Source organism: Lithobates pipiens, unplaced genomic scaffold (assembly GCF_037356315.1).
Source record: "Lithobates pipiens isolate NorthernLeopardFrog02 unplaced genomic scaffold, aLitPip1_a1.2 Scaffold_3, whole genome shotgun sequence".
Taxonomy (NCBI): domain Eukaryota; kingdom Metazoa; phylum Chordata; class Amphibia; order Anura; family Ranidae; genus Lithobates; species Lithobates pipiens.
In genome coordinates this window covers 15,545,580-15,570,126 of record NW_027507790.1, presented here as the reverse complement: position 1 = coordinate 15,570,126, position 24,547 = coordinate 15,545,580, and the positions used below count along the sequence as shown (strand labels likewise).

Below are 24,547 nucleotides of genomic sequence, written 5' to 3'. Positions count from 1 at the left end.
TCATTTTCCTTCCACTTCACAAATTTGTGCCACTTTGTTTTGGTCTATCACATAAAATCCCAATAAAATACATTTACGTTTTTGGTTGTAACATGACAGAATGTGGAAAATTTCAAGGGGGTATGAATATTTTTTTCAAGCTTTACCTTCTGTTCACAGGAATACCAATTTATACAACGCATCAAAGTATACAAACAAATCCAAGATTAAAACAGAGTCTGTAGTTAAATTTATTAAAGACATGGGGCAATATAAATTATTTAATACATACAAAGAACCAAGGCTAAGTAAAAACAGGAAGGAAAATATACAGAATATTAATTTTGACATAAAAAGAAAAAGTCAAATATTCAAAGGTGCACTGCTTGTGTGGGTGATTAGGATACGTCCCAAGATGATTGCTATAAAGCCACAAAAGGTTCATAGTTGACTTAAAAGTCAAAATGATAAAAGTAACAAAGGCATCTGTGTACTGTACATGTGTTAAAGTCAGAGCTGAACAATAATGCAGCAGGAACAGCTGAATACAAACTGACTAATAAAGGGAAACCTCCACAGAGCGAAGTACAATATTGGTTTGCTGGTTTGTTATACAGTCATGTACCAATGAATATCAAGCAATGCTTTTACAACATAATCAGTCCATTTGAATAAGATTTTTTCTTTATTTCCACATCTGTAATACCCTATGTTGCCGCTTTATTTGCAGGTTTAGAACATTACAACCAGTACTAACTTAGAACTGATGAGATCCTCACTCAAGCAAATACTCAAAATTCATTGTCCTTTCAATGTGATTTAAATAAATCACCATAAAGTGTAACAGTTTTGGCTGGTCTATAACTTCCAAGCAGGTGAAGACCTCAACAGACCTTCTTTTCCCACATGGGTTTGGGCTTAAAGAAAGCAGACAAATCTCTTGTGGACGGAAAGAAAAATGCCATGAACAGACAAGACAAGTCCTACTGATGGAGATGCGCTCTGTCATCTGGCCTTTTGATGTGGATTCGCCTAACTCTCTCAATGCGATCCCGTTCATCATCATCATCTAGGTGATGGGAACGGCCTGCTGCTCCACCCGTGGCCTCCAGCAGAGCATTATCTGGTCCCCGTCCATCTTGTGCTTCATACAGCAGAATGTTAAGAGTCTCTTCATAGATTCTCGCCTCTGGAAACTCCACCTGAACAATAGCACACAATAACTTAATTGCATCCTTGAAAACTACCACAAAATAAAATGCACTACATAATACAGTGTCCCTCAAGATTAAAGTGGTATTAAACCCAAAAGTAAACATATTACCGCTTGCCAATTCTTAAGCCTGATACACGCTACAGGTTTTTTTTTCGTGCAATGCAGCAGGTTGCACGGAAAAAAAAAAAAATTCTGTAAGCTCTGGTCGGAGATGATGTACTAATGATCAGACATTAGCGCAGCGATCTCCGCCGCTGTGCTGTTGTGTTCTGACAGGGGGACAGCTCCCCCACCAGAACACTCTGATCAGCGATCTCTACCATCAGGAGTACACTTTTTATTTTATTTTTTTAACTGGCCGATGTCTCCCGACATTGGGGGACAGATCACCATATTGAAAAAAAAAAAAAAAGGTAAAAATAAAATGAACGCAGCCACCACACCTAATAATTGGTAAGCTGCAATAGATAAAAATGTTGGTATTGGTTGAATACAATTTCAAAATAATAAAGTTATATTTTTTAGGGGAAACATGTATTACAATACATGAATGAATAATAATAAAGTATACGTATACCCGGCCACTAAAATCCGATATGAGATTTAATACTTTAATGTAATTTGAAATCATTTTAAATCTGCAGCTTTTACTAAAATATATGTGGTGATCCTGCCATGTCCAGGTACTTTCTGTTATAGGGTGACAACAAATTGTGCTCCAGCAAAGCTACTCTTTCTTACAGGCTTCCAATGGAGGCTACAAGTAGCCATTCTTAATTTGCATTACACAGATATGGCCTATGGCTGTCACAATCAGGAAACCTAGAAATGCCATACAGCCATAAAAGTGAATGCCATTAGGCATGAAATAGCTGTAAAGAGGGTGCAGGTTCCAGAGTACCAAAAACAGAACAAAAGAATGGGGAAAAATTATAATAAAATCGCTGGGATGAGAACACAGTGCTTTAGCAAACAATATGCAGTTCAGTTAAGGTTTACAGCTACCCTCAGCAGAAGAAAAAATATTTTTAGATATTCTGGAGACACTTAAAGTCTTTAATATGATTGCTATGTTCACACAGACCATTTTCAGCTAAAGTGCACTAAATCGCCAGCTTTTCAGTCCACTACCCGATTTACACTTAGGCCTTCTGACAGTATTGTGTCAAACAGACTTAAATTTCAGTAAAGTAATAACATATGTAAAGATTATGAAGCAATATTTTAAAACCTAAAATTGCAAGGCGTTCAACTGAATGACTCCTAAAATGAGATCTAATATTCTTCAAAATTTAAAACTCAGCAGCTACAAATACTGTAGCTACTGGCTTTTAACACACTTAGCAGTCAAAGGATACAGCACTGCCATCATCTGGCCCGGTTTTGCGCTAGTGCTTGGGTCCCCGGTGCTGTCATCTTGTTTGTGGGAATCCAGCTGTGACTTCCTGTGACTTCACAGGAAGATTCCCACTGAGCATGCACAAGTCGCATTGCTCTTTCTGAATGGAACCACAACCTCCTGGGAAATGTGATGTGTCCCAGGAAGTCACAAATGTATTTTGTGGTGTAATGTTTGCTATGTACATGCTACGAGTTAGAAAAATCTTATAAATTGACAATGTGTAAGAAAAAATTGGTTCTCATTTTCTTTCCACATTTTCCAAAAACTTGTGGAAAAAAAAATGACATGTTCAAAAGACTCATAATTACATAGTAGGTGAGATCGAAAAAAGACACAAGTCCAAACTATGTGTGCCACATGGATTATACATTAGGGTATTTGCTTTCCAAAATGGGGTAATTCTGTGGGTAATCACACTGTCCTGGTGCTCCAGGACCTTCAAAAGTGTGATAGGTAGGAATGAAATTAGATGTGTAATTTATGCTCCTAGAACGCCTGATGGTGTCCTGCATGTTGTGCCTCTGGAAAATTATATATATCTCAATCTATACACACACACACATATATATAATATATATATATATAAATTTCTTAATTTTTCCAAGAATTGTGGGGAAAAAATTACCACTTCAAAAAACTCACCATGCCTCTACTTTCCAAAAAGTCATTTGGGGGGGTGTTTGTACTGTCCTGACATTTCAGGGCCTCAAGAAATGAGCTGTCAGTAAGTCAGGTGTGATCAATTTTTAATGATTTTCACCATAGCTTGTAGACTCTACCTTTCACACAAACCAAATAATATACACTAATTTGGGTTATTTTTTTTTTTAACCAAAGATGTGTAGCAGTATAAATTTTGGCCCAAATTTATGAACAAAAATGACTTATTTGCAAAATTTTAGAAACAAAAAAAAAAAAAAAGTGTTTTTTTCTTTTTACTTATAATTGCAAAAAATAAAAAAATTCACTGGTGATTAAATATCACCATAGGAAATTCCATTTGTGTGAAAAAAAAAAAATGATAAAAAAATAATTTTTTTGGGTACAGTGTAGCATGACTGAGTAATTGTCATTCAAAATGTGAGAGCACTGAAAGCTGAAAATTGGTCTGCATTGAAGTGGTTAAAAGAAGAAGTGTTGTAAGTGGTTTGTCTGAACTCCTATTTGGTATCTTATTCTGGAAATACACACAAAAATAAAGCCAGGCATAATTGCCTATACTGCCTACTGGCATGCAACTTAAAAATACAATTTGCACTGACGTCAGATTTTATGTCTTGTCCTCTCAGATCTGACTGAACCTGTAACTCTGTCCACAGAAATGTATTTCTACGTCATTGTTCATCCTGCCCTAACTACATATATGTTCTGTCTTTTTTCAACTTTTGACAAAAATATTAAAATAAAAAATACATTCGAGACTATACCTTGGTTTGCTTCTTCTCTGTAGCATATACAATGGATGTGCAGCACACCTCTGCGATTTTTCGACCTTGACCATAGAATGACCAGCAGCAGATTTCATCGCCAATTACATCTTTAATAAATAAAACCCTCCCATTAAATCGTAAGGACAACTTATCAAACAGCTCAATGTTCTTCAGCATGTTGTCATCAGAGTTGCTGAAAAGATATAGAATTCAGAATTAATCATACTGCAGAAGAAGAAGAAAAAGGCTTGATGATAACTGGTTGGAAAATCTACAGCAGAGAGGACTGGTTAATATATCATTTTAACAGAGATGCCTTAAACACATTTTTAGAAATAGGATAGAGACTATACTGTATAACTGTCGACATTTACCTAATGACTAGTCCACACTATCAGTTTTTTTTCCATTCAGCTCTGCGCCCTCAACGAAAAAACTCCCCCCAAAAAACTGGAGGAGCTCGGGAAGAGGCCATGTACTAACTATCGGATATTAGTACAGCGATCTCTCCTGCTGAGCTATTGCATTCTGACAGAGGGACTGTCCAATCCCCCCCCCCCCCCCCCCCTGCCAGAACACACTGGTCAGCACTCACAGCCGATGGTTTACCAGCCTGCCCGTTCGGCCGGCTTCTGTAAGACAGGCTGGTGTACACATGGGCCAAATATTGTCCAGGTATCTTTTAAACTTGCTAAAACCATCCAATATTCGGCCTATGTGTACCAGGCTTTAGCCCTTGTACACACGGTCGAACATTCCGACAACAAAATCCGTCCGATTTTTTCAGACGGATTTTGTCCGAAACTGGTGTTGCATACACATGGTCGGATAAAGTTGTCGGAAAATCCAATAGTTCGGAACATGATGACGTTCGTTACGACGGGACTACGTTGCGGCTAGTAGCCAATAGCTTTGGTCTCGTAATTTGATCTGAGCATGCGTGGCACTTTGTCCGATCGCATCATGCTTTCGGAAAATTTTATATCCAGCTCTAGAACTTTGGTGGTCGGACATTGCGACGGAAAAAGTCCGATGTAGCCCACACACGATCAGATTATCCGACAACATGGTCCGATCTGACCTTTTCCGGCTGAATTTCCGACCATGTGTACAGGGGCTTAGGCTGATCATACACTATTTAACTGACAGTACAATCCCTTTTGAATTTACCATCAACTGTGTACTGAAAGAATTTCAAAAGCAATGATTAATTGTCATAGGGAAATGTATAAAGGAAACCTTTTATGTAACATTCACTGGAAGACAGAGTACCTTTTCACAGATCCCATACTTTGGCGGCCAACTCAATGATGCTTGCATTATCTGACAATAGATGCTTGTGTTATACCTAATCAAATGCTGGTATTATACATTTACTCCTGCCAAGGCAACAAGTGGTTTGAACCTCTCATTACTCATCTTAAGTCCCTCATTTTGTTGAGATGACCCGGATGCCCAGAACATTCAGAAGGTTATAAATATAGATGCACCGAAAAGTTTTGAGCGAAAATTGTGTTATTGGCAGAATGTCGATAAGAGAAAATGTGCTAATGGCACTGAAAAAACACTGCGTTTTTGCAGCGAATTTGTATCAATTTTACCACAAATGCACAGCGACTTTGGGACAATTTTACAATGATTTACTGTGACTCAAAAACCACATAAAAAAAAATTTGACACAGGTGCGTTAATGGTGTGTTTTTGTTGTGTTTCCAATGTATTTGAACAGGGTGGCGCGTTTTTTTTTAACTGACCAAAAATGCACCAAGCTGGTTTTTTAACACAATGGAAGCTCAATGGACCAGTGTGCAGACATACATACAATTTAAAAGAGATATAAAAGGGATACATTTTTCTTAAGCCTTTCTTGCATGAAGGCTGGGTTCACAATGGTACACTGTGCAAAATCGCATCTGATGATTCGCACCCCACTGCACTGCAAATCACATACAGATTATATGGCTGAATTTGCATCGCCTTCGGACCAAAGTTATGCAGGACTCTTTTTTGGTCCGCACCAGAATCGGATCGCATGGGTGTTCACACTCATGCGATCTGATTCATGTCTGAACTGACAATTCGCACTGTGGTATGGGAACCAATCTGGGGGTGTCATTAACTTTGTATTGACACTCCCAGCTGTTGGCATAGTGCAGTGTGAACTGCCTGCGAGTCAGGTGCTATGCGGGAACCCGTGCTGGATTTGCAAGAGTTCTTGCATCGCACCAGTGTGAACTGAACCTTAAGGTGCCAATAATGGCGGACAATAAATGCATATTAATTTAAATGAATGCTATTAATTAAAAAGTTGAATACAATACAATTATATATAAAAATATACATATTTTAAAAAAACTGTCATTTTCGGCCAAGTGCATCCTGCATTTTCAGTTTTGGCATCAAAACTTTGATTCGGTGCATCTCTACATTAGGATATTACAGATTACCTGCGTTTTAAACAGTTTTAACAAGGACCCATGCTGGGAGTAGGACCAACCATACCTGGTGTATGAGTACTTGTTATTGCTTCTGTTGTAGAGCAACTTGACTGCTGGCTGTGGGAAGTAAAACAAAAATCAGTCACTAGCTATGTCAATGTAATTATTTTACAAAACGGAAAAATTACGAAAACTAAATTCAAATGTTATAGAAAAACTTACTGAACAATCTTAAAGCGGAGCTCCACCCTAAAGTGGAGCTTCCGCACATTGGAACCCTCCCCCCCTCCAGCGCCACAATTGGCACCTTTCAGGGGGGGGGGGGGGGTGCAGGTACCTGTACAGTAGATCTCTGCAGAATCTACGCCCCTTTCCGCAGAATCTACGCCCCTTTCCGCAGGTCCCCCGCTGTCTGCTGGGGTCTCGGATCCCAGAGACAGCGGGGACCATCCTTATTGCGCAGCGCGACTCGCGCATGCACAGTAGGGAACCGGGAAATGAAGCCGCGAGGCTCCACTTCCTGATTCCCATAGCCAAGATGGCGGCGGCAGCAGCCGAGAGACGATCGAGAGATCGGCTTCGGGTGCCGACATCGCGGGCGCGCTGGGTGGGTAAGTGTCATTATTTTAAAAGTCAGCAGCTGCAGTATTTGTAGCTGCTGGCTTTAAAAAAAAAAAAAAAAAAAAAAAAAAAAAAAAAAAAAAACGTCGGACTCCCGCTTTAAAAGAGGTATAGTTTTTTTTTTCTTTTGATTGGCCCATCATACTCACCTAGGTGGATGCTGCATCTGTCCCCCACTGCCTCTTCACTGAGAACCGAGGCACCAAACACCGCCAATGGCTCGGTTCTCTCACCTCCCCGAACAGAGAGCTGCTGCCTGTCAATCAACAGCTCTCCTGCTCTGCTCCTCCACGCTTACTGGAGCATCTCAGCAGCTCACCGAGAAGCTGAGACTGCTATCAGTCCAGGCACCTGGTAGATCCAGACTTCAGAAGTCGGAATGACGTGGTGCCTGGACTGATGTGTGTAACATCAGCAGAGAGCATACTTCAGACAGCTCTCTGCTGAAAACTGGTCACAGGAATGCAAAACGGATTGCACTCCCATGACCCTTAGGAGAAGCCCAGCCAAACAAGCCCAGACTGGACTTCTCCTATAAGTAAGAACAATCTTAAAGGAGTTGTAAAGGAAGAAGGTTTTTTAGCCTAATGCATTAAAAAAAAACACCTGTGTTTAGCAGCCTCCTCACAGAACACCCCCCCCCCTAATTATTTAACTAAGCCCCATCTCTGTCCAGCGATGTCCATGAGTGTCTAAGCCGTCGGGGGCACTAATCCCGATTGGCTCAGACAGCAGCAGCGCCATTGGCTCCTGCGCCTGTAGAAATAAGCCAGCCAATCACAGGAGAGGGGGCAGGGTTAGATCGGGGCTCTGGGTCTGAATGGATACATGGAACTCTGACTCGGCTCAGGTGCTCCCATAGAGAGCTTCTGGCTGATTGGGCACTCGATAGAAGGGAGGGGCCAGGAGCAGCAAAGAGGGACCTGAGAAGAGGAGGATCCAGGCTGCTCTGTGCAAAACAAACTGCACAGAGAAGGCAAGTATAACATGTTATTTCATTTTATTTTTTAAAAACAAGACTTTACAAATCACTTTAAAACCACTTGTCGACCGCAATACAAATACTGTATATATGGTGGCAGGTTGAAGCATTATACCGGGATGATGCCTGCAGCCACAGGCATCATCCAGTAATGTTTTTTTTCACCTGGACATTCTGCATTTTGTAAAAGCAATTCTAGCAGCTAATTACCTGCTGGATTGCTTTATGACCCCTTCTGTCACCCTCTGGTGTCTCTTCGGGGGCCTCCTGTGCTACTGGACTGAAGATGGCTTACCATATAGTTGATTGGGTACCAGAACGTTCCCGATCATCTCTATGATATTAGAATCGGGAAGCGATTAGTATTTTGTCACTTCCAGTTTCTGAAGAATGTAAACAAGCCCTTTTTGGCTTGGAAAAAGCAGCTGCTGAAACCGATCTTGGCTTGATCATATGCTTTCAGGGCACAGGAGAGATCTGTGGTCTAAAAAAAATAAAAAACAGATGTCTCAGGTCATCTTTACTATCACTGCTTCTTGCTAGAACAATGGATGTTTACATTCCTTGTGATAGCAGTAAAAGCGATCAAAATTTTTTATATTTTTAAAGAGACTGTGTAAAATATTTTTTTTTTTAGTTTAGTAATAATTATTATTTTTTCCCTACTGTATTGGGCTCTGCCAAGAGATCTGGAAGCCCAGTACCATCGTCGTTCAAATCCCTGGTGCACTGAAACGGGAGAAATGTACATCTGTACCCGCCACCCCTCTGTGGCGTAAGAAACTCCCTTCTGGTTTCAGTTTGATGTTTACAAGCCATCCCTGGCTTGTAAAGCACGTAATCGACCCGATCTGATCACATTTCTGAGGGCAGGGCAGAGATCCAAGACACTCCAGATCTTTCCATAAAGATAAACTTTCATGGCCCATGCTATCACAAGGGATGTTGTTCATTACAGCAATAAAAATGTTTTTATTAAAATTCATGAGTTGAGAGGTATCTTAATATAGCGTGGTTTTACCCCGAAGGGACCCGACGCATATAGCAGATTTCCTGGGAAGAGAGGGCCCAGGGACCAGAAGCAGCACAGAGTGGCAGAAAGAGTGTATTGGTCTTTCTTGACAGCTTTTAATTGCCCACAGGGGCTTGTTTAGGCTGCTGAGAGTCCGGCCGACTAGGGAATGACTAGTGAGCACTGCATCAGTGTGTCCATAGTACAAACAATAGCACGTACCTCATAAAAGTATCCTCAATACTTTCCTCCAAAATATTCTCAAGATTCAGTTTTTAGGAGGACTGGAGGATGTGCAGTGCTTCTGGTGGCGTTGCAGAAAGTTCTCCAAAAGAACTTAGACATGGGCAGGGTGTATAAGCTGGGTTGTGAAATCACAATATCTACCTTGCCTATTCAAAAAACGCCTTGTATTTGCTGAAAAAATACAAGGCTTTCTCTGAATGGCAGCAATGTATAGCGAACACTCCCCTGTGGTTACTATGCAGAATTGCAACCACTTGGCACTGGATGACTGCTGCTATTAAGTAGTGGCAACTACTACAGTGATTTGCAGCTTACATAGGGATCAGCCAGGTATGAGGTACGCTTACACTAATCTAAGCTGGACCATTGTACCTAAACAATAAAATTCACACCTAAACTTAAGCTTTAATTTGAGAACTAAACAGATGGGCCTACCACAAAAGCCCTTTATGTAAAACACCTCTCAACCACAAATGTCAATTTTGAAACATCTTGGTAGAACTGGATCTGACTTTAAAACTAAAAATATTTGCCAGGTAACATTAATGAACAAAGGGTTCAGTACAGCAGCTTATAAATGCCTCCCCTACAAAAAAAAATAACCATGCCTAACAAGAGGTATACAAATAAAGTGTTGATAATAGCAACTAGATAGATGTTTTTCATTTCAAAACACCCACTTGACCATTGTCATACATAACCATGTTTATACATGGAAATTGAAATCTATTGCAGGCCATACACGGTTGAATTTCGAACAAATTTTCTTTTTTAAAATCAGAAAATTCGTTTTTTTGTGATCCGATGATGCCACCATTGATTTTCGAAATTCGGCCGACCAAGCCTTCAATTTCACCTCATGTTGCTACAGAAAAGAATTTTCTTGGCTGGGAATCTTCTTTTCTCTCCATACATTTTCTTTTATCTCCGTACATTTTCTTTTATCTCCGTACATTTTCTTTTATCTCCATACATTTTCTTTTATCTCCATACATTTTCTTTTATCTCCATACATTTTCTTTTCTTATTACGTTTCTCGCACGATTCTACCATCATTGATTAGAAAATCGTTCGTTTTTCTAAAAATTTCCAACATGTCCGATTCCTCAAATTTTATTTCCGCACGAAAATCGGCTGTTGCTGCAGCCCACTAATGGTGCGAAATTCATACGAAAATTCTTAGGCCGCGTACACACGCGCGGACTGTTGGCCCAACTTTGTCCGTCCAACAGTTTGAGCGAACAGTCCGCTCAAACTTAGCATGGACGGACATGGCCACACACGACGGACGAACAGTTTGCTGAAACCGTGCGCGATGACGTGAACGGCACGTACGACGGGACGAAAAATACGACGTCCTATACACTGCAATGCAACCTTCCGACGTGGAAATCCTTTCTGAGCATGCGCGAGACTTAGTTGGCCGAACAAGCCTACACACGAGCGAACAGTCCGCTGAAACCTTGTTTCAGCGGACAGTTTTTCGGAATTTCCGTAAGACCTTGTTCGGCCAACTGTCCGCTGAAACTGTCCGCTGAAGCCCCACACACGAGCGGACTGTCCGCCCAAACACTGTTCAGCGGACAAGGTTGGGCGAACAGTCCGCGCGTGTGTACGCGGCCTTAGATACGATACGAAAATTCTTTCGAAATTCGAACCGTGTATGGCCGGCATTTTACATCAACAAAACATAGCAACAGTATTGCTATGAATGTACAGCTTGAGAACAAAAAAGGTGAACTCAGGTTTCCTTTTTTATTTTACTCTCATATGACAGTATACAAATTCTTGCTTACCTTATTGGATGTGGCAATAAGCTTCTGCTCCTCTTTTGAAGATGTGATTACAGGAACTTTGCAAAAAGGTTCATAAACGTCTTTATTCTGCTGAAATAAAAACAAACACAGTTATAAAAGAATGGAATTAAAACATAACAAGAAGAATCACACTGCACGTGCACCATTGCACAGTCCTCATAGTGACCCAAGATCAGTACTGATTATGCAATAGATGGATTGTCCTCCAACTGTTTAAAATTATCTTTTGTTCACGTCTACCACAGTGAAGTGACATACTCCTCACCTTCAGGTAGGTGAACCATAAGACACTCATCTTACACAATTCAGCACCAATAGTGGTCTAACTGCCAGGGCCAAGGGAGTGGGGTGTCAGCAGCACAAGGGTGGCTCCACTGGCCTGAAGAAGTCTGACCAGACCAAACAAAATTCCACTCAAGGATTTTTAATCTTCTATGACAGCCAAACAGGTCAGTGGGGAGTAAACAGAAGTGGGTGCAGGGTGTGCAGCATATTACATAAATCAGTTAGACCCCATACACACTATACAACTTTTGTTGTCCAATTTCCTTTAGATTTATCAAATCCATGTAGTGCAAATGCCTGCCTGATTACATTACAAATTGAAACTCTTAGCCCTTGTACACACGGTCGGAAATTCAGACGGAAACGGTGCGATCGGATTATATTGTCGGAAAATCCAATTGTGTGTGGGCTCTATCGGACTTTTTCAGTCGGTAATTTCGATGGAAAAAAATTTGAGAGCAGGATCTCAAATTTTCCGACAACAAAATCCGATCTGACTTTTTCCGATTGCTTGTAGAGAATTCCGATTGGACAAAGTGCCACGCATGCTCAGATCAAAGTACGAGAGCAAAGCTATTGGCTACTAGGCTGAACGTAGTCCTGTTGGAATGAACTGTCATCACGTTCTCAACGATCGGATTTTCCGACAAATTTGTCCGACCATGTGTATGCAACACCAATCCGACGGATTTTGTGGTCGGAATTTCCGACCGTGTGTACAAGGGCTTAAGGTTGGCCCTCATATTATATGGTTTTGGTAAATCTGAAGGAAAAAACCTACAGAAGATTGTATAGTGTATAGCCAGCTTAAGGTTCACAAAATTACCATCATTTTTCCATTTGGTGCTTAATGGTGAAGCATACCATTTAAAGCATATCTATGGTAAAAGTATATATGGTCAAACTTTAAAATCATATTCATTTGCACATTAGATTACAATGATCTCTAGCGTACTCATATTAATTTGAATGATCTTAAAGAGGAAGTAAACCCTGATGAGTTTACTTCCTCTTTCATTCCCTGCAAAGGCAAAAGCATAATGGACTACTATGCATCGCATAGTAGTCCATTATGTGTCACTTACCTGACACAGGAGCCAGCGAAGTCGCCGCTGTCCCCTGTAGTCCGCCGCATCCATCTTGTTGGTGGGGTCTCGCAGCTCCGCCGCTGTCATTCGGCGAAGCCGCGATGACGTCACTCCCGCGCATGCGCACGGGAGCCGACACGCGCGGCAGCTCCGTCGCTGAGAATGCCGCGCTCAGTGCGCCGCTGTCTACGGCGCATGCGCCGTAGACAGCGGTGCCCGTTTTCGGGCAAATATCTCCTAAACCATATAGGTTTAGGAGATATTGCTTGGACCTACAGGTAAGCCTTAATCTAGGCTTACCTGTAGGTCAAAGTGGTTTGTAAGGGTTTACAACCACTTTAAGGTTTGCAAAATGTACTTTGTGAAGATTCCTACACATTTTATTTTTTTAATTCTGCAACGCATATTCACTATGTGAAGCAGAAACTGGTGTGGCACACATTTTACAAAGCCTGCCTTCTGAACTACAGAGGTGCTAAGAGAAGGAGTTTCAAGAGGCAGAGTCAATACAGGAATCAATGCTTGCAGGCAGCAAGGTACCATGGCATATGTAGTGCTTAAATATTGACCATAAACAGTATAGGAGAAGCTGAAAAGCGTGCAGGGAATTCAGGAGTTGTGGAAAGAAATGGCCAGCAGACAGGCAAAACTCAACACAAAAGTCTGTTTTGAATAACTTCACAAAAGAAATACACTTCCCATAAACCATGAATTTTTAAAACTAGACTATGAATGCAATTTAATTTAAGCTGGCCATAGATGGCTAGAAGTTCACACAAAAAATTCTAAGGAAAATATCTAGAAAAATTTGTACAAAAAAAATGGCAGAACATTCACATTGCTGTTTGAAAGATTGTTTGCTTTTAAAAGCAGAAGTAAACCTCCACTCAAAAAAAACTATTGGGCCCCTTGCAGCGTTATGCAATAACGTGCTACTATGCACCGCATACGAGCACATTATGACAGTGTCACATCTCCCCGGCACTTTCAGCTTTGCCTGGTCTTACTTTCAGGTTCACAGGCTTCGGCTGTATGAATGGCCCCCTATGATAACGTCACTCCTGCACATGCGGGCAGGAGCCATGGCACGGGTATGCCGTTCCTTCAGCGTTCATCTGAATGTGACATCACCGGCGACATCCCATGTGAATATCAGTGCACATTTAGAAGATATTCACTGTACCTACAGGTAAGCTTTATTGTAGGCTTACCTGTTGGTACAAGTTATAAAGTGGACTTTACTTCCACTTTAAAATTTGATTTTGGAATGACTGGACTTTATCAAATGAAAACCACATACACTGTTAGAAATTTGTTCAGTCGAGAAATTTTTTCCCACCCTCCTCCTTTGAATTTTTATGTCACTGAATTTAAAAGCGAATGTCAATTTGACTCTTGTATTGATTAGAAAATGAACAAACTTTCTTTATATTGTGCATTCTTTTTCTAAGAATCTTCATTCAAAATTCGACGCATCTTTGGCCAGCTTTACATAAAATTATGTCACAGAACAGCAGAAAATTCAGGTTTTGCTGCTTGAGAAATTTACTTGAACATGCTTTGTCCTGTGAAATTCATATAAAAATAGTATTGCTTCTCAATGCTGAGATCTCTACACAAACGCTACCTGGAGAGATGCTTGACATTCATCCGCCAGTCCTTGCACCAAGTAATACTTTGCTTCTGCCAAGAGTTCCTCAATCTCTCTCCGGCTCTCTGGAAGAGGAACAGCTCCATCACGCAGATAGTTTAATATGGTCCCAAAATGTTTGCCACACCGATCAATTAAAATCCAACCTGCACAAAACACAACAAATACTTATGGGTGGACATCCTATCATTCTTCAGCTCCTTTAATTACAGAAATAAATAAAACCTGACATAATGGGGTTTATTTACTAAAGCTGGATAGTGCAAAATCGGGCTCACTTTTGCATAGAAACCAATCAGCTGCTAACCTCAGCTTGTTCAATTACACTTTGGCAATAAAACCTGGAAGCTGATAGGCTTCTATGTAGAAGTAAGCCTGATTTTTCACTCTCCAGCTTCAGTAAATAAACCCCAATTTGTCTTCCAATTCCTTTGTAACAGCATTATAAATAGTATATAAAGTATTTAAATGTATCGAATTTTATAATCGGTGTGGAAATGCTCAGACACCACAAAAATGACTGCAGCATGTCATCATATAGCTGTCCTCTGCCCACTGCCTTACAAGCCTTGAAGTGCTGTTAAAGGCTCACTTTTTTAAAGCGGAAAAATAAAAGGGATGTTATACTTACCCTCTCTACGCAATTGCACAGAGCAGCCCCTTACCGCCTCCTCTGGAGTCCTCTGCCATCGCTGTCCACTCCATCTCTCCTGAGTGCACCCCCATAGCAAGTGGTGTTCTATGGTGGCACATGTGCAGACTTGCTACTGAGCTGGGCTGTGTGCATCTACAGACAGACACACACAGTGTGGCTCGGCCATGCCCCCAGCTCCCTTCTCCCTGGATTTGACTGACAACTGCAGGAAGCATTGCTCTCTCTCGGTCTTGTGAAAAAAAAAGTGCTTGCCCCAATTCAACCAAACCGCTTATTCATGAACATAAAAATGAATGGTAATAACAGAAAAGTATTACAGCACTGAAACAAAACACACTTCTGCACAGTCATTAGTTGCAACAGCTCTGGAACACAAATGGAAAACTTTAGCATCTTGTAGACGGGGCTATCTTGCTCACTCGACTGTCACAGTATCTGCATGAAACAGTTCTTCCTGATGGTTGAAAGTTCCAGAGGGGCCAGAAGTAATATGTTGCTAGAGGAATGTTGAATAGCTATAGCCCCCCTCCCCACCTCCATAAAAACTTACTTGAGCCCTCTCACATTCCAGCGCTGTGCTCTGCAGAAGCTCTGGTCTCTGCTCCTCTTCTCAAAGAACAGACTGAGAAAAATGGGAGCCACAGGCTCCTATTGTTGTCAGCCAAATCCTGTGAGGGGGGAGCAGGAAGCATGGCTGAGCTACACGCAAGTGTCTTGCTATGGGAGCACATACAGAAGAGGAGCAGTAGGGGACCCCAAAAGAGGAGGTAAGGGGTAGCTCTGTGCAATACCATAGCACAGCTAAATATAACATTGTTTTTATTTTAGGACAGCTGCTTTGACAGGACAGCTCAACTGTAGCCCAATATCCTTGTAAATCTCTGTCCTCGTAGCTCTAGCCACAAGTTTCTCTGCATCATACTTACATACAAAGCACTAAAAGGTTGCACTGTACTGTGGAAGCAGAGCAGAATTGCTGTAACCTACTCTTTATAGCATGTTAAAAGAGATACACACAGCAGCACAAAAATCTAACATCTTTTGTGACAGAGAAAGGCAAAAAACAGACACCATAAGACATTTCTTTCATTACATTTGTTTTTTTAAATAACAAAGCACTACCCATGTGACCTGGAATGGTTCAAGGGTGGGGCGGGGCAGGGCTCGATGGTCCCCCTCCTTTCCTGGCCTGCCAAGGTGCATGCTTGGATAAGGTTTTTTTTTTTTTTTTTGAGTGAGATATCTCCCAAATCCATGCCAGACCCCTTAGGGCCTGGTATGGATTTGTTTGGGGAGGGGAGGGGAGGGGGGCTTTTCTTTCTCTTACATTCTGCTGTCAGTGGGGAATCCCACTGACAGCGGAAGAATCATGGTTGTTAAGGAAATCAGTGGGTATCGGCTCCTTAACCACTACAATACAGGGCACTTTCACCCCCTTCCTTCCCAGCCCAATTTTCAGCTTTCAGCGCTCTAGCGCTTTCAGTGACAATTGCGCGGTCATGCTACACTGTACCCAAATGAAATTGTTATCATTTTGTTCGCACAAATAGAGCTTTATTTTGGTGTTATTTATTCACGACTCCGTTTTTTTTTTGTGATAAGCGCAAAAAAAGCGGAAATTTGGAAAAAAAACAATATTTTCTTTTTTCTATTTGAATAGAAATCCAATAAAATCAAATTTTGTCATAAATTTAAGCCAAAATGTATTCTGCTACATGTTTTTGGTAAAAAAAAATCCGTTAAGTGTATAATAATTGGTTTGTGTGATCACGGACATATGTACGCAAATGATCATGTACATATGTGTGCAGGTGATCACGTACATATGTGTGCAGATAATCATTGGGACATGTGATTTTAGTGGGACATATGTGGGGGACATGTTTTTATTATTAGGGACATGTGTTTTTATTATTTGGGGACATGTATGTTTTGGGGACATGTGTGGGGACTGTGTTTGTACTGTGTGGTGTGTTGTGTGTTTACACTACACTGATGATCAGTGAGTAAAAAGCTGTAAAAAGCAGCCCATACTCACTGATCATCAGCCGGCTGCAGCGTTCTGCTCTCCTCTCCTCAGCGGTGACTTCCGTGTGAGGAGAGGAGAGCCGATTGCCTAGCAACCGGCTGTTTGTTTACATCACATGACGGCCGTGATTGGACACGGCCGTCATATGATCAGGAGGGCCAATCACAGAGCCCTCCTGCCGATCTGAGATGTGCCGTGTCCGGGTGACACGAGCACATCGGGGCTGCGCGGGCACACGTGCGATCCCGCTACTCCTGAATGACGTTCCTGAACATCCTATCAGGAGTAGACGGCTCCCACCCGGCCGTATATATGCATTGGCCGGGTGGGAAGTGGTTACCAACTATCTATTCATTGGTTAAGGATGCCAGCGGGTGCCAAGAGTAAAATACTGAAAGTTGTCACTACTAAAATACTGCATAACTTCAAGAAATAATGTATACATTCATTTAGTAGAGTTTTTTTTTGTGAAGTGCAAAATTTTTTTGGGAAAAATGCTAAAACTTTATTTGTATCACATAGGGGACAAAAAAGTCCACTATGTGATATAAACTGATGAGTCCAATTTAATTCTTCTACCATCTATTTAAGACAATGCAGCGAAGGTAGCGCTCCACGGCTTTAGGTATTTTTGTTTAAGCCAATGGAAACAGTAATTACAGGTGTGAAAATGCTGAAATGCACCTAAAAAATACTTGATTCAAGCGCTTTGAGGGTTCCATTGAAGTCTATAGGGCCAAAAATGCCTAAATCTGCCTAAAATAGCTCATGTAGCTTTTGGAGTTTCAGGCTTCAAGCCACAGGAGTATGAGTGCTCATATCTGAACAGTCATCATTGTAATACATGGGATTTTGGATGTTGAGCATTTGTAGCTTGAAGATACAAAAAAAAAAAAAAAACACACAGGTGAAAATGGGGCCTAAGGTCTGTATGTGCAATGAAAACAATATATAAAAGAGTCAAAGTCAGCACTGGAAAATGACAATGACTGAACAAAAGCTTTCGTTTTTTTATTTCAAAGTCGTCCGTTTATGAAACTGTGAACAGCAGCGATCCCGAGGATCACCCCCTGATCACAGTCCATAAACAGTTTATGAAACAGAGATATTCGGGGAGAACAAGTTTGAACATATTCTCCCGCCGATGATCTCCGCTCACTGAGAATACTCATTGTCTGATACAGAAATGGCCAGTTTATGAAGCTTCGATCTCAGCACTTCACTGGCGATCTGTGTCAGAATTCACCCTCCAGATTCACCAGCTCAGAGCATCAGGGAGAGAACAGGGAAACTCGATCAGACCCCCCCACCCCCCAAGACAGTAACCATGCCTACTGTAATCTCATAAAGTCTCACGAGATTCCAGTATTAAGAGCCGTTCTCCACTGTTTGAAGCGTTTGTAGATCGATTCACTCCTCCAAAGGAGTAGAAATCTACAAAGCTTCATAAACAGGCAAACCAGCCATTTTTTCACTGCTTCATAAACGGAAACCAGAATTTATAAGTAAAAAATAAAATAAAAAATAAATAAAAAAAAGAAACTTTTTTATTTATTACAAAATACCTGTATCATATTCATCAATTCACTCAGCACTATTGAACCAACCGACAACAATAGCAAGGCAAATTAGATTCATGCTTTCATACCTTCACTGTCTGTTAATACTTCCATTCTCCCACTGAACATTGCTTTCAGCATTGTGTCTTGCTTGGTGAGTGTCTGCATGGTGGTGTAGTACAGTGCACCACCTACATTCAGCTTCACATACTTTGAACTGGTGCTGGCGCATTTAAATGAGGTGGTCCTAGTTGTAGCTGCTGGTACCACAGTACTCACGACACTCTCTCCCGACATTTCTTCCTGCGAGCAAGGGGACAGAATTCATATATATATTAAAAAAAAAGTTTATATAAAAAAAAAAAAAAAAGTCATGTAGCACTATTTATCTGAAGAATAAATCTATAAAATGTATAAACAGATCAAAAATATGTCAACAAAAAACAAAATATCCCAAAAAGATAAAGTTCATAAATCGTGCAGAAATAAACTGAGGATGTGGGTGATCAAATATTACAGACGTGATCCACCACCCACTGCAAGATGGACTCTTACCAAAGTTGCAGGACTCTATTACAGAGTCAGATGCACTCAATATGGTGTATAATCATCTGACATCACATATCATTCAGGAACAGACAGTGTTCTGTGCTTCCAGTATGTCTCAATGGATGTAGTTAAAAAGATTTAGACAAAGGCCTCAAGTTTGCCGCTGCAGGATTTGCTGTTGTGTTCAGTTAGTCTTGTGATTCACACCACTATCCAAACAACAAAACCAGGCAGTTGACAAGCTTCTTTCAAGCCTATTTTCCTCTTCAATGCAACGTTGCACCCAAACAAAATTTACATCCTTTTTTTTCCCCACAAATAGAGCTTTCTTTTGGTGGTATTTGATCACCTCTGCAGTTTTTATTTTTTACGCTATAAACAAAAAGAAAAAACAAATCGCAAAAAAGCGTATATTGATTGCTTTGCACAAGTTATAGCGTGTACAAAATAGGGCATAGTTTTATGGCATTTTTATTAATATTTTTTTTATTAGTAATGGTGGTGATCTGAGATTTTTATCGGGACTGCAACATTATGACGGACACGGACAATTTTAACATATTTTTGGGACCACTGGCATTTTTACAGTGATCAGTGCTATAAAAATGCATTGATTACTGTAAAAATGTCACTGGCGATGAAGGGGTTGACCACTAGGGGGCAATCAATGGGTTAATGTGTTCCCTATTGTGTGTTCTAACAGAAGGGGGGTGGGGACTGTGTAGGGAAAGAGATAGATCGCTGTTCATACTCTGTATGAACAGACGATCTGTCACTTCTCCCATCAGAGAACCGGAAACTGTGTGTACACACAGAGATCCCGGCTCTCCGCTTCCCCCCCCCCCCCCCCCCCGAGTGATTGTGATTGCGGGAGCCCTGCGGTGATAGCGACCACCGGGCACTCGCATCGTGCAGCAGCCCCCCCCCCTCCCTCCCTCATACTTACCTAAGCCCCAATCTCGATCCAGCAATATTGCACAAGAGACTCAGCTGTCATTTATTAGCATTTGCAGTATTTGTAGCTGCTGACTTAAAAAAAAAAAAAAAAAAGACAAGACTTTAGTATAACTTTGAATTGTAAATGGCCTTGTTTAAAACTGCACTAAGTCAATAAAACCTAAGTGTTTAAAAAAAAAAAAAAGTTGGAGAATACCCTTATTATAGGTGTAAGCCATTTATGTACCTCCCAAAGCCTGGCAGAAAAACTCACAGAGACGCCACCATCCCATCCTGCCTTGTTGCTAAGACACAGTCCCAGTCTTAGCAACAAGGCCCACCATCACAGGAGCGCACTCTCAAACCCCTGCACATGTGAAGTTCAGGATGGATTAAAAAAATTTAAATAAATAAAATTGATGATTTTTATAAAAATAAAAATTCAGATTTTTTTTTAATCAAATTTATTTTAATTAAATGCTTTTAGAATAATAATCTATCTAAAGATAGTTTTCCATGTAAGATACATTAAAAGAAAAGTATGGGTTTGGGATTTTTCCCCCCATCATACTTACCTAAGTGGATGCAGCATCGGTCTTGTGCAGCATCTGTCCCCACTGCCTCTGTAATGAGAACCGAGCGATTGAACACCGCCGATGGCTCGGTTCTCACAGCTCCCAGAGCAGAGAGCTGCTGACTGTCAATCAGCAGCTCTCAGCTCTGCTCCTCCACGCTGACTGGAGCGCTGAGCTGCAGAGGGGCAGGGAGCAACCGTCTCAGCAGCTCACTGAGAGGCTGAGACGCCTATCAGTCCAGGCACCTGGCGGATCCAGACTTCCAAAGTCGGGATGACACTGTCCCTGGACTGATCTCTTTCTTTATGGGCTGATCTGTCTGACATCAGCGGAGAGTGGACCTCAGATCACTCTGCTTAAAAAAGGTCACAGGAGTGGAAAACAAATTGCGCTCCTGTGACCCTTAGGAAAAGCCCAGCCAAACGAGCTCAGGCTGGACTTCTCCTTTTAATAATTTAGTTTAGTTATGTAGCATGAGGCTGTATATTCTGCAATATTTACATTTTTGTAAATCCAAGCTCTGCAAGATCAGATGACATGCACTGCCAATGTTATTGTTTTAATTAAATAAAAGAATTTGAGTAGTTATCAAAACTATGTGTGATTAACCTAAAATCGGTTCTGATGACGCTGTTTTACTAAACTGACATCTTATTTTAAATAGGAAACCTTCATTTGGTTTACAACTATTAAAGATTCGAACTACCAGCAATGAGTCATTACATTTAAAGAGCACCTGACATTTCAGATCTATTATGGCAGCGCCTGTTAGCGGACATCCACTCACCTGCTGCCGTCCAGTCCCTCACCTTGTGTCACTTTCATTAAAGTGAATGGGACGGTCAGTGAGTGAACAGCGGGTCAGAGGAGGAGCTGCTTTGGGACAGAGTAGTTTAACCACTTAAAGCGGAGGTTCGCACAAAAATTGAACCTCCGCTCATCGGAACCCTCCCCTCTAAGACAGGTATTTGCACCCACTTCTGGGCATAGACTCCCACGGAAGTCTATGCCTCTTCCTGTCCTGCTGCGCTGTCTGCTGGGACACACAGGGGTCCCAGAGACAGCAAGGACCATTCCCATCGCACTGCGTGGCTCGCGCATGCGCAGTAGGGAACCGGGAAGTGTAGCCGCAACGCTTCACTTCCTGATTCCCTCAAAGAGAATGGCCCCGTCAGCAGCAGAGAGCCGAGCGACTGCTCGGCCGCCGACATCGCTGGACTCCAGGAAAGGTAAGTGGCAATTTATTAAAAGTCAGCAGCTGCAGTATTTGTAGCTGCTGACCTTTTAAAAAAAATTTTTTGCTGGACTCCCTCTTTAAAGACTGGGCCTATGTTTCAATCTTGTTGTTTCTTTTTTTTTTTTTTTTTCCAAGACACCCTAGAGAATAAAATGGTGGTGATGCAATACTTTATGTCACACTGTATTTGCGCAGTGATCTTACAAATGCAACTTTTTTGGAAAAAACGTACACTTTTTTAAATAAAAAAATAAAGAAAACAGTAAAGTTAGCCCAACTGTTTTTTATTTTATATTGTGAAAGATAATGTTACGCCGAGTAAATTGATACCCTACATGTCACGCTTCAAAATTGTGCTTGTGGAAGGGGCGACAAACATTGACCCTTAAAAATCTCCATAAGCGACGTTTAAAAATTTCTATAGGTTACCAGTTTTGAGTTACAGAGGAGGTCTTTTGCTAGAATTATTGCTCTCGCTCTACCAATCGCGACAATACCTCACATGTGTGGTTTGATCACTGTTCTCATATGCGGGCACAACTTCTTTATGCGTTTGCTTCTGCGCGCGAGCACAAAGGAGCTTTCATTTTTTTTTTTTCTTATTTATATTACTATTTTTTTTTTTTACACTGTCCTTTTAAAAAAAAAAAAGGATTTGGGCCACTGTTAATGTGAGATATGGGGTCAAAAAGACCTTGGAGCTAACATTTACACTGCAATAAAAATAAATACATGTCTTTTTAGAAAAAAAATAAAAATAATTTCCCCTTTAAGCCCTTGTACACAGATTCCAACGGAATGTGTCCGATCGGACTGTTTTGTCGGATATTCCGACTGTGTGTGGTCTACATCGGACTGTTTCCGTCGGAGTATCCGACGGACCAAGTTTTACAACTTGTTGGTAACATTTTCGGACAAAATGCTCCGATCGGACATACTCCGATCATGTGTAGAGAATTCCGATCGGACAAAGTGCCACGCATGCTCAGATGAAATTCCTACACCAAAGCTATTGGCTAGTAGCGTGAACGTAGTCCCGTCGTAACGAAATAACGTCATCACGTCAGATTTTCCGACCGTGTGTATGCAACAGTTTCGGACAAAATCCGACGGATTTGGTTGTCGGAATCTCCGACCGTGTGTACAAGGGCTAAGACCATTGGGCGGAAGTGACGTTTCACATGGCTTCCGTCACCCAATGTTATGGAGTCGACTGCTTGCCATCTTTCCCTCACTCTGCATCCAGGCCTGTGAGGGGATAGGATCGGACAGTCTCTGCCGCAAGCGATGGCTCCGATATAGCCCCATATACACTATCAGATTTTCTGCAGACTTTTGTCTTCAGATTTACAAAAACCATGTAGTGCAAGGGCCTGCCTGATTGCATACAAATTGAAACTCCTAAGGTTTGATCTCATATTATATGGTTTTGGTAAATCTGAAGGTAATAATCAGCAGAAAATGTGATAGTGTGTATGGGGCTAAAGTGATGGAGACAACTGGAGGGAGGGAGGTGGTGGAGCTACACCTCTCACGCCACGAAGACCACTTTTAAAAGAAAAAGGTTCACTTTCCGTTTAAGAGGATAGTGGGGTTATGGCAGCTATCTGCTGCCATAACAACGGTATTCCACGTCAAAGTACTGATGTATAACGACGGTGGCTAGTCTGTAAGTGGTTAAAACCTATGATTTAAATCAACTTGATTTCAATCAAGTCCACCATCTCCTCTGTCACAGTGTTGCTGAACTCAGATCTGTTGGGACAGGAGAGAGATGTGCATGTGAGGAGGGGGCTTCTGAATCATCGGAGGGTGTTTTAGCAAAGTTCTAGCAACAAGGCGGGATGGAAGGATACCATCTCTGGGAGTTTTCCATTCAGGCTTCATAAAAGGTACCTATACACTGATCTGTATAGGCAGTAAATGTGAAGTAACCTTTTAATGGGGATTTGGCTAGAAGGGAAAGGAAGGGAGTGGGGGACATGGTTAATGTGACTGTACACTATACCAGGGGTCTCCCAACTTTCTAAACAAAGGTCTACTTTACTCTTGTTCCGACCTTAGGTGGGCCAGACTGTGGCAGTAGAAAATGCCCTGGTGTCAGTGGGAGGAATAGTGCCCCATGCTTAGTATTAGAGGAGGAAAAGTGCCTCATCGTTGGTATCAGTGAGAGGAATAGAGCCCCAGCGATGGTGTAAGTGGGAGGAATAGAGCCCCAAGGGCCAAATAAAGGCAAGCAAAGGGCCACATCTGGCCCCTGGGCCGCAGTTTGGAGACCACTGCGCTATACAATCTGATTGTACAAATTCCTTTAGATTTACCATTAACTATGTAGTACAAGGGCCTGCCTGAATGGATGCCCTAGATACATAATTCTGGTAAATCTAAAGAAGGATGTATGGACATTGTATAGTGTATGGCCAGTGGATCTTCCTCGAAATGTTGGGAGAAGATGACATTGGTGAATGTTTATTTTCTTCAAATTCTTGCCTTGTATTTAATACAACTGAACCCCAGGATAACACACACACACAATGGCTTGTGCATCTCCCATGACTTACAGGAGGTCTATCTGGTGACCCCCAACCCCAGGTAAACACGCCGGCCATCCTTCTAACAACCCAACCCTGTCACCACAAATACATTAGTAAAAGGTTCTATACTCACCATCAACCCCGATAAACTTCCCTCAGGCCAAAATTCGGGAGCCACCCAGTCCAGCTCAGACACTTCCGCCCGTCACTGACGCACTTCCGCTACATTCATCCCCCTCAGCGCGCCCCCTCTCCGGAACTGCAAAGTTCCCTTTTCCTGCCTGGAACAAGGACAGGCCAGCAAAC

General features: G+C 41.6%; 1 protein-coding gene across 3 annotated transcripts; it reads right to left on the bottom strand.

The window, feature by feature from the left end:
- Positions 1-206: 206 nt before the first annotated feature.
- Positions 207-24,528, bottom strand: KCTD10 (potassium channel tetramerization domain containing 10). 3 transcript variants are annotated; one of them, XM_077461318.1, is made up of 7 exons: positions 24,375-24,528; positions 18,500-18,713; positions 14,144-14,313; positions 11,123-11,212; positions 6,530-6,582; positions 4,025-4,220; positions 207-1,181 (listed from the first exon to the last, which is right to left on the bottom strand). In XM_077461318.1, exons 1-7 carry the CDS (start codon positions 24,375-24,377, stop codon positions 963-965), a joined length of 945 nt encoding a protein of 314 aa, XP_077317444.1. In that variant the 5' UTR covers positions 24,378-24,528; the 3' UTR covers positions 207-962. The 3 variants fall into 3 exon arrangements, with proteins under 3 accessions (XP_077317444.1, XP_077317445.1, XP_077317446.1); XM_077461319.1 differs by having other exon boundaries at positions 11,123-11,209; positions 24,375-24,527; XM_077461320.1 differs by lacking the exon at positions 24,375-24,528 and having other exon boundaries at positions 11,123-11,209.
- Positions 24,529-24,547: the final 19 nt, after the last annotated feature.

Coding starts and splice junctions, on each gene's coding strand:
- KCTD10 (XM_077461318.1), bottom strand. Junction 11,213..14,143: donor AATGTCAAGCATCTCTCCAG/GTAGCGTTTGTG, acceptor TTTTTATTTCAG/CAGAATAAAGACGTTTATGA. Junction 1,182..4,024: donor CAGAGAAGAAGCAAACCAAG/GTATAGTCTCGA, acceptor GCTATTGTTCAG/GTGGAGTTTCCAGAGGCGAG.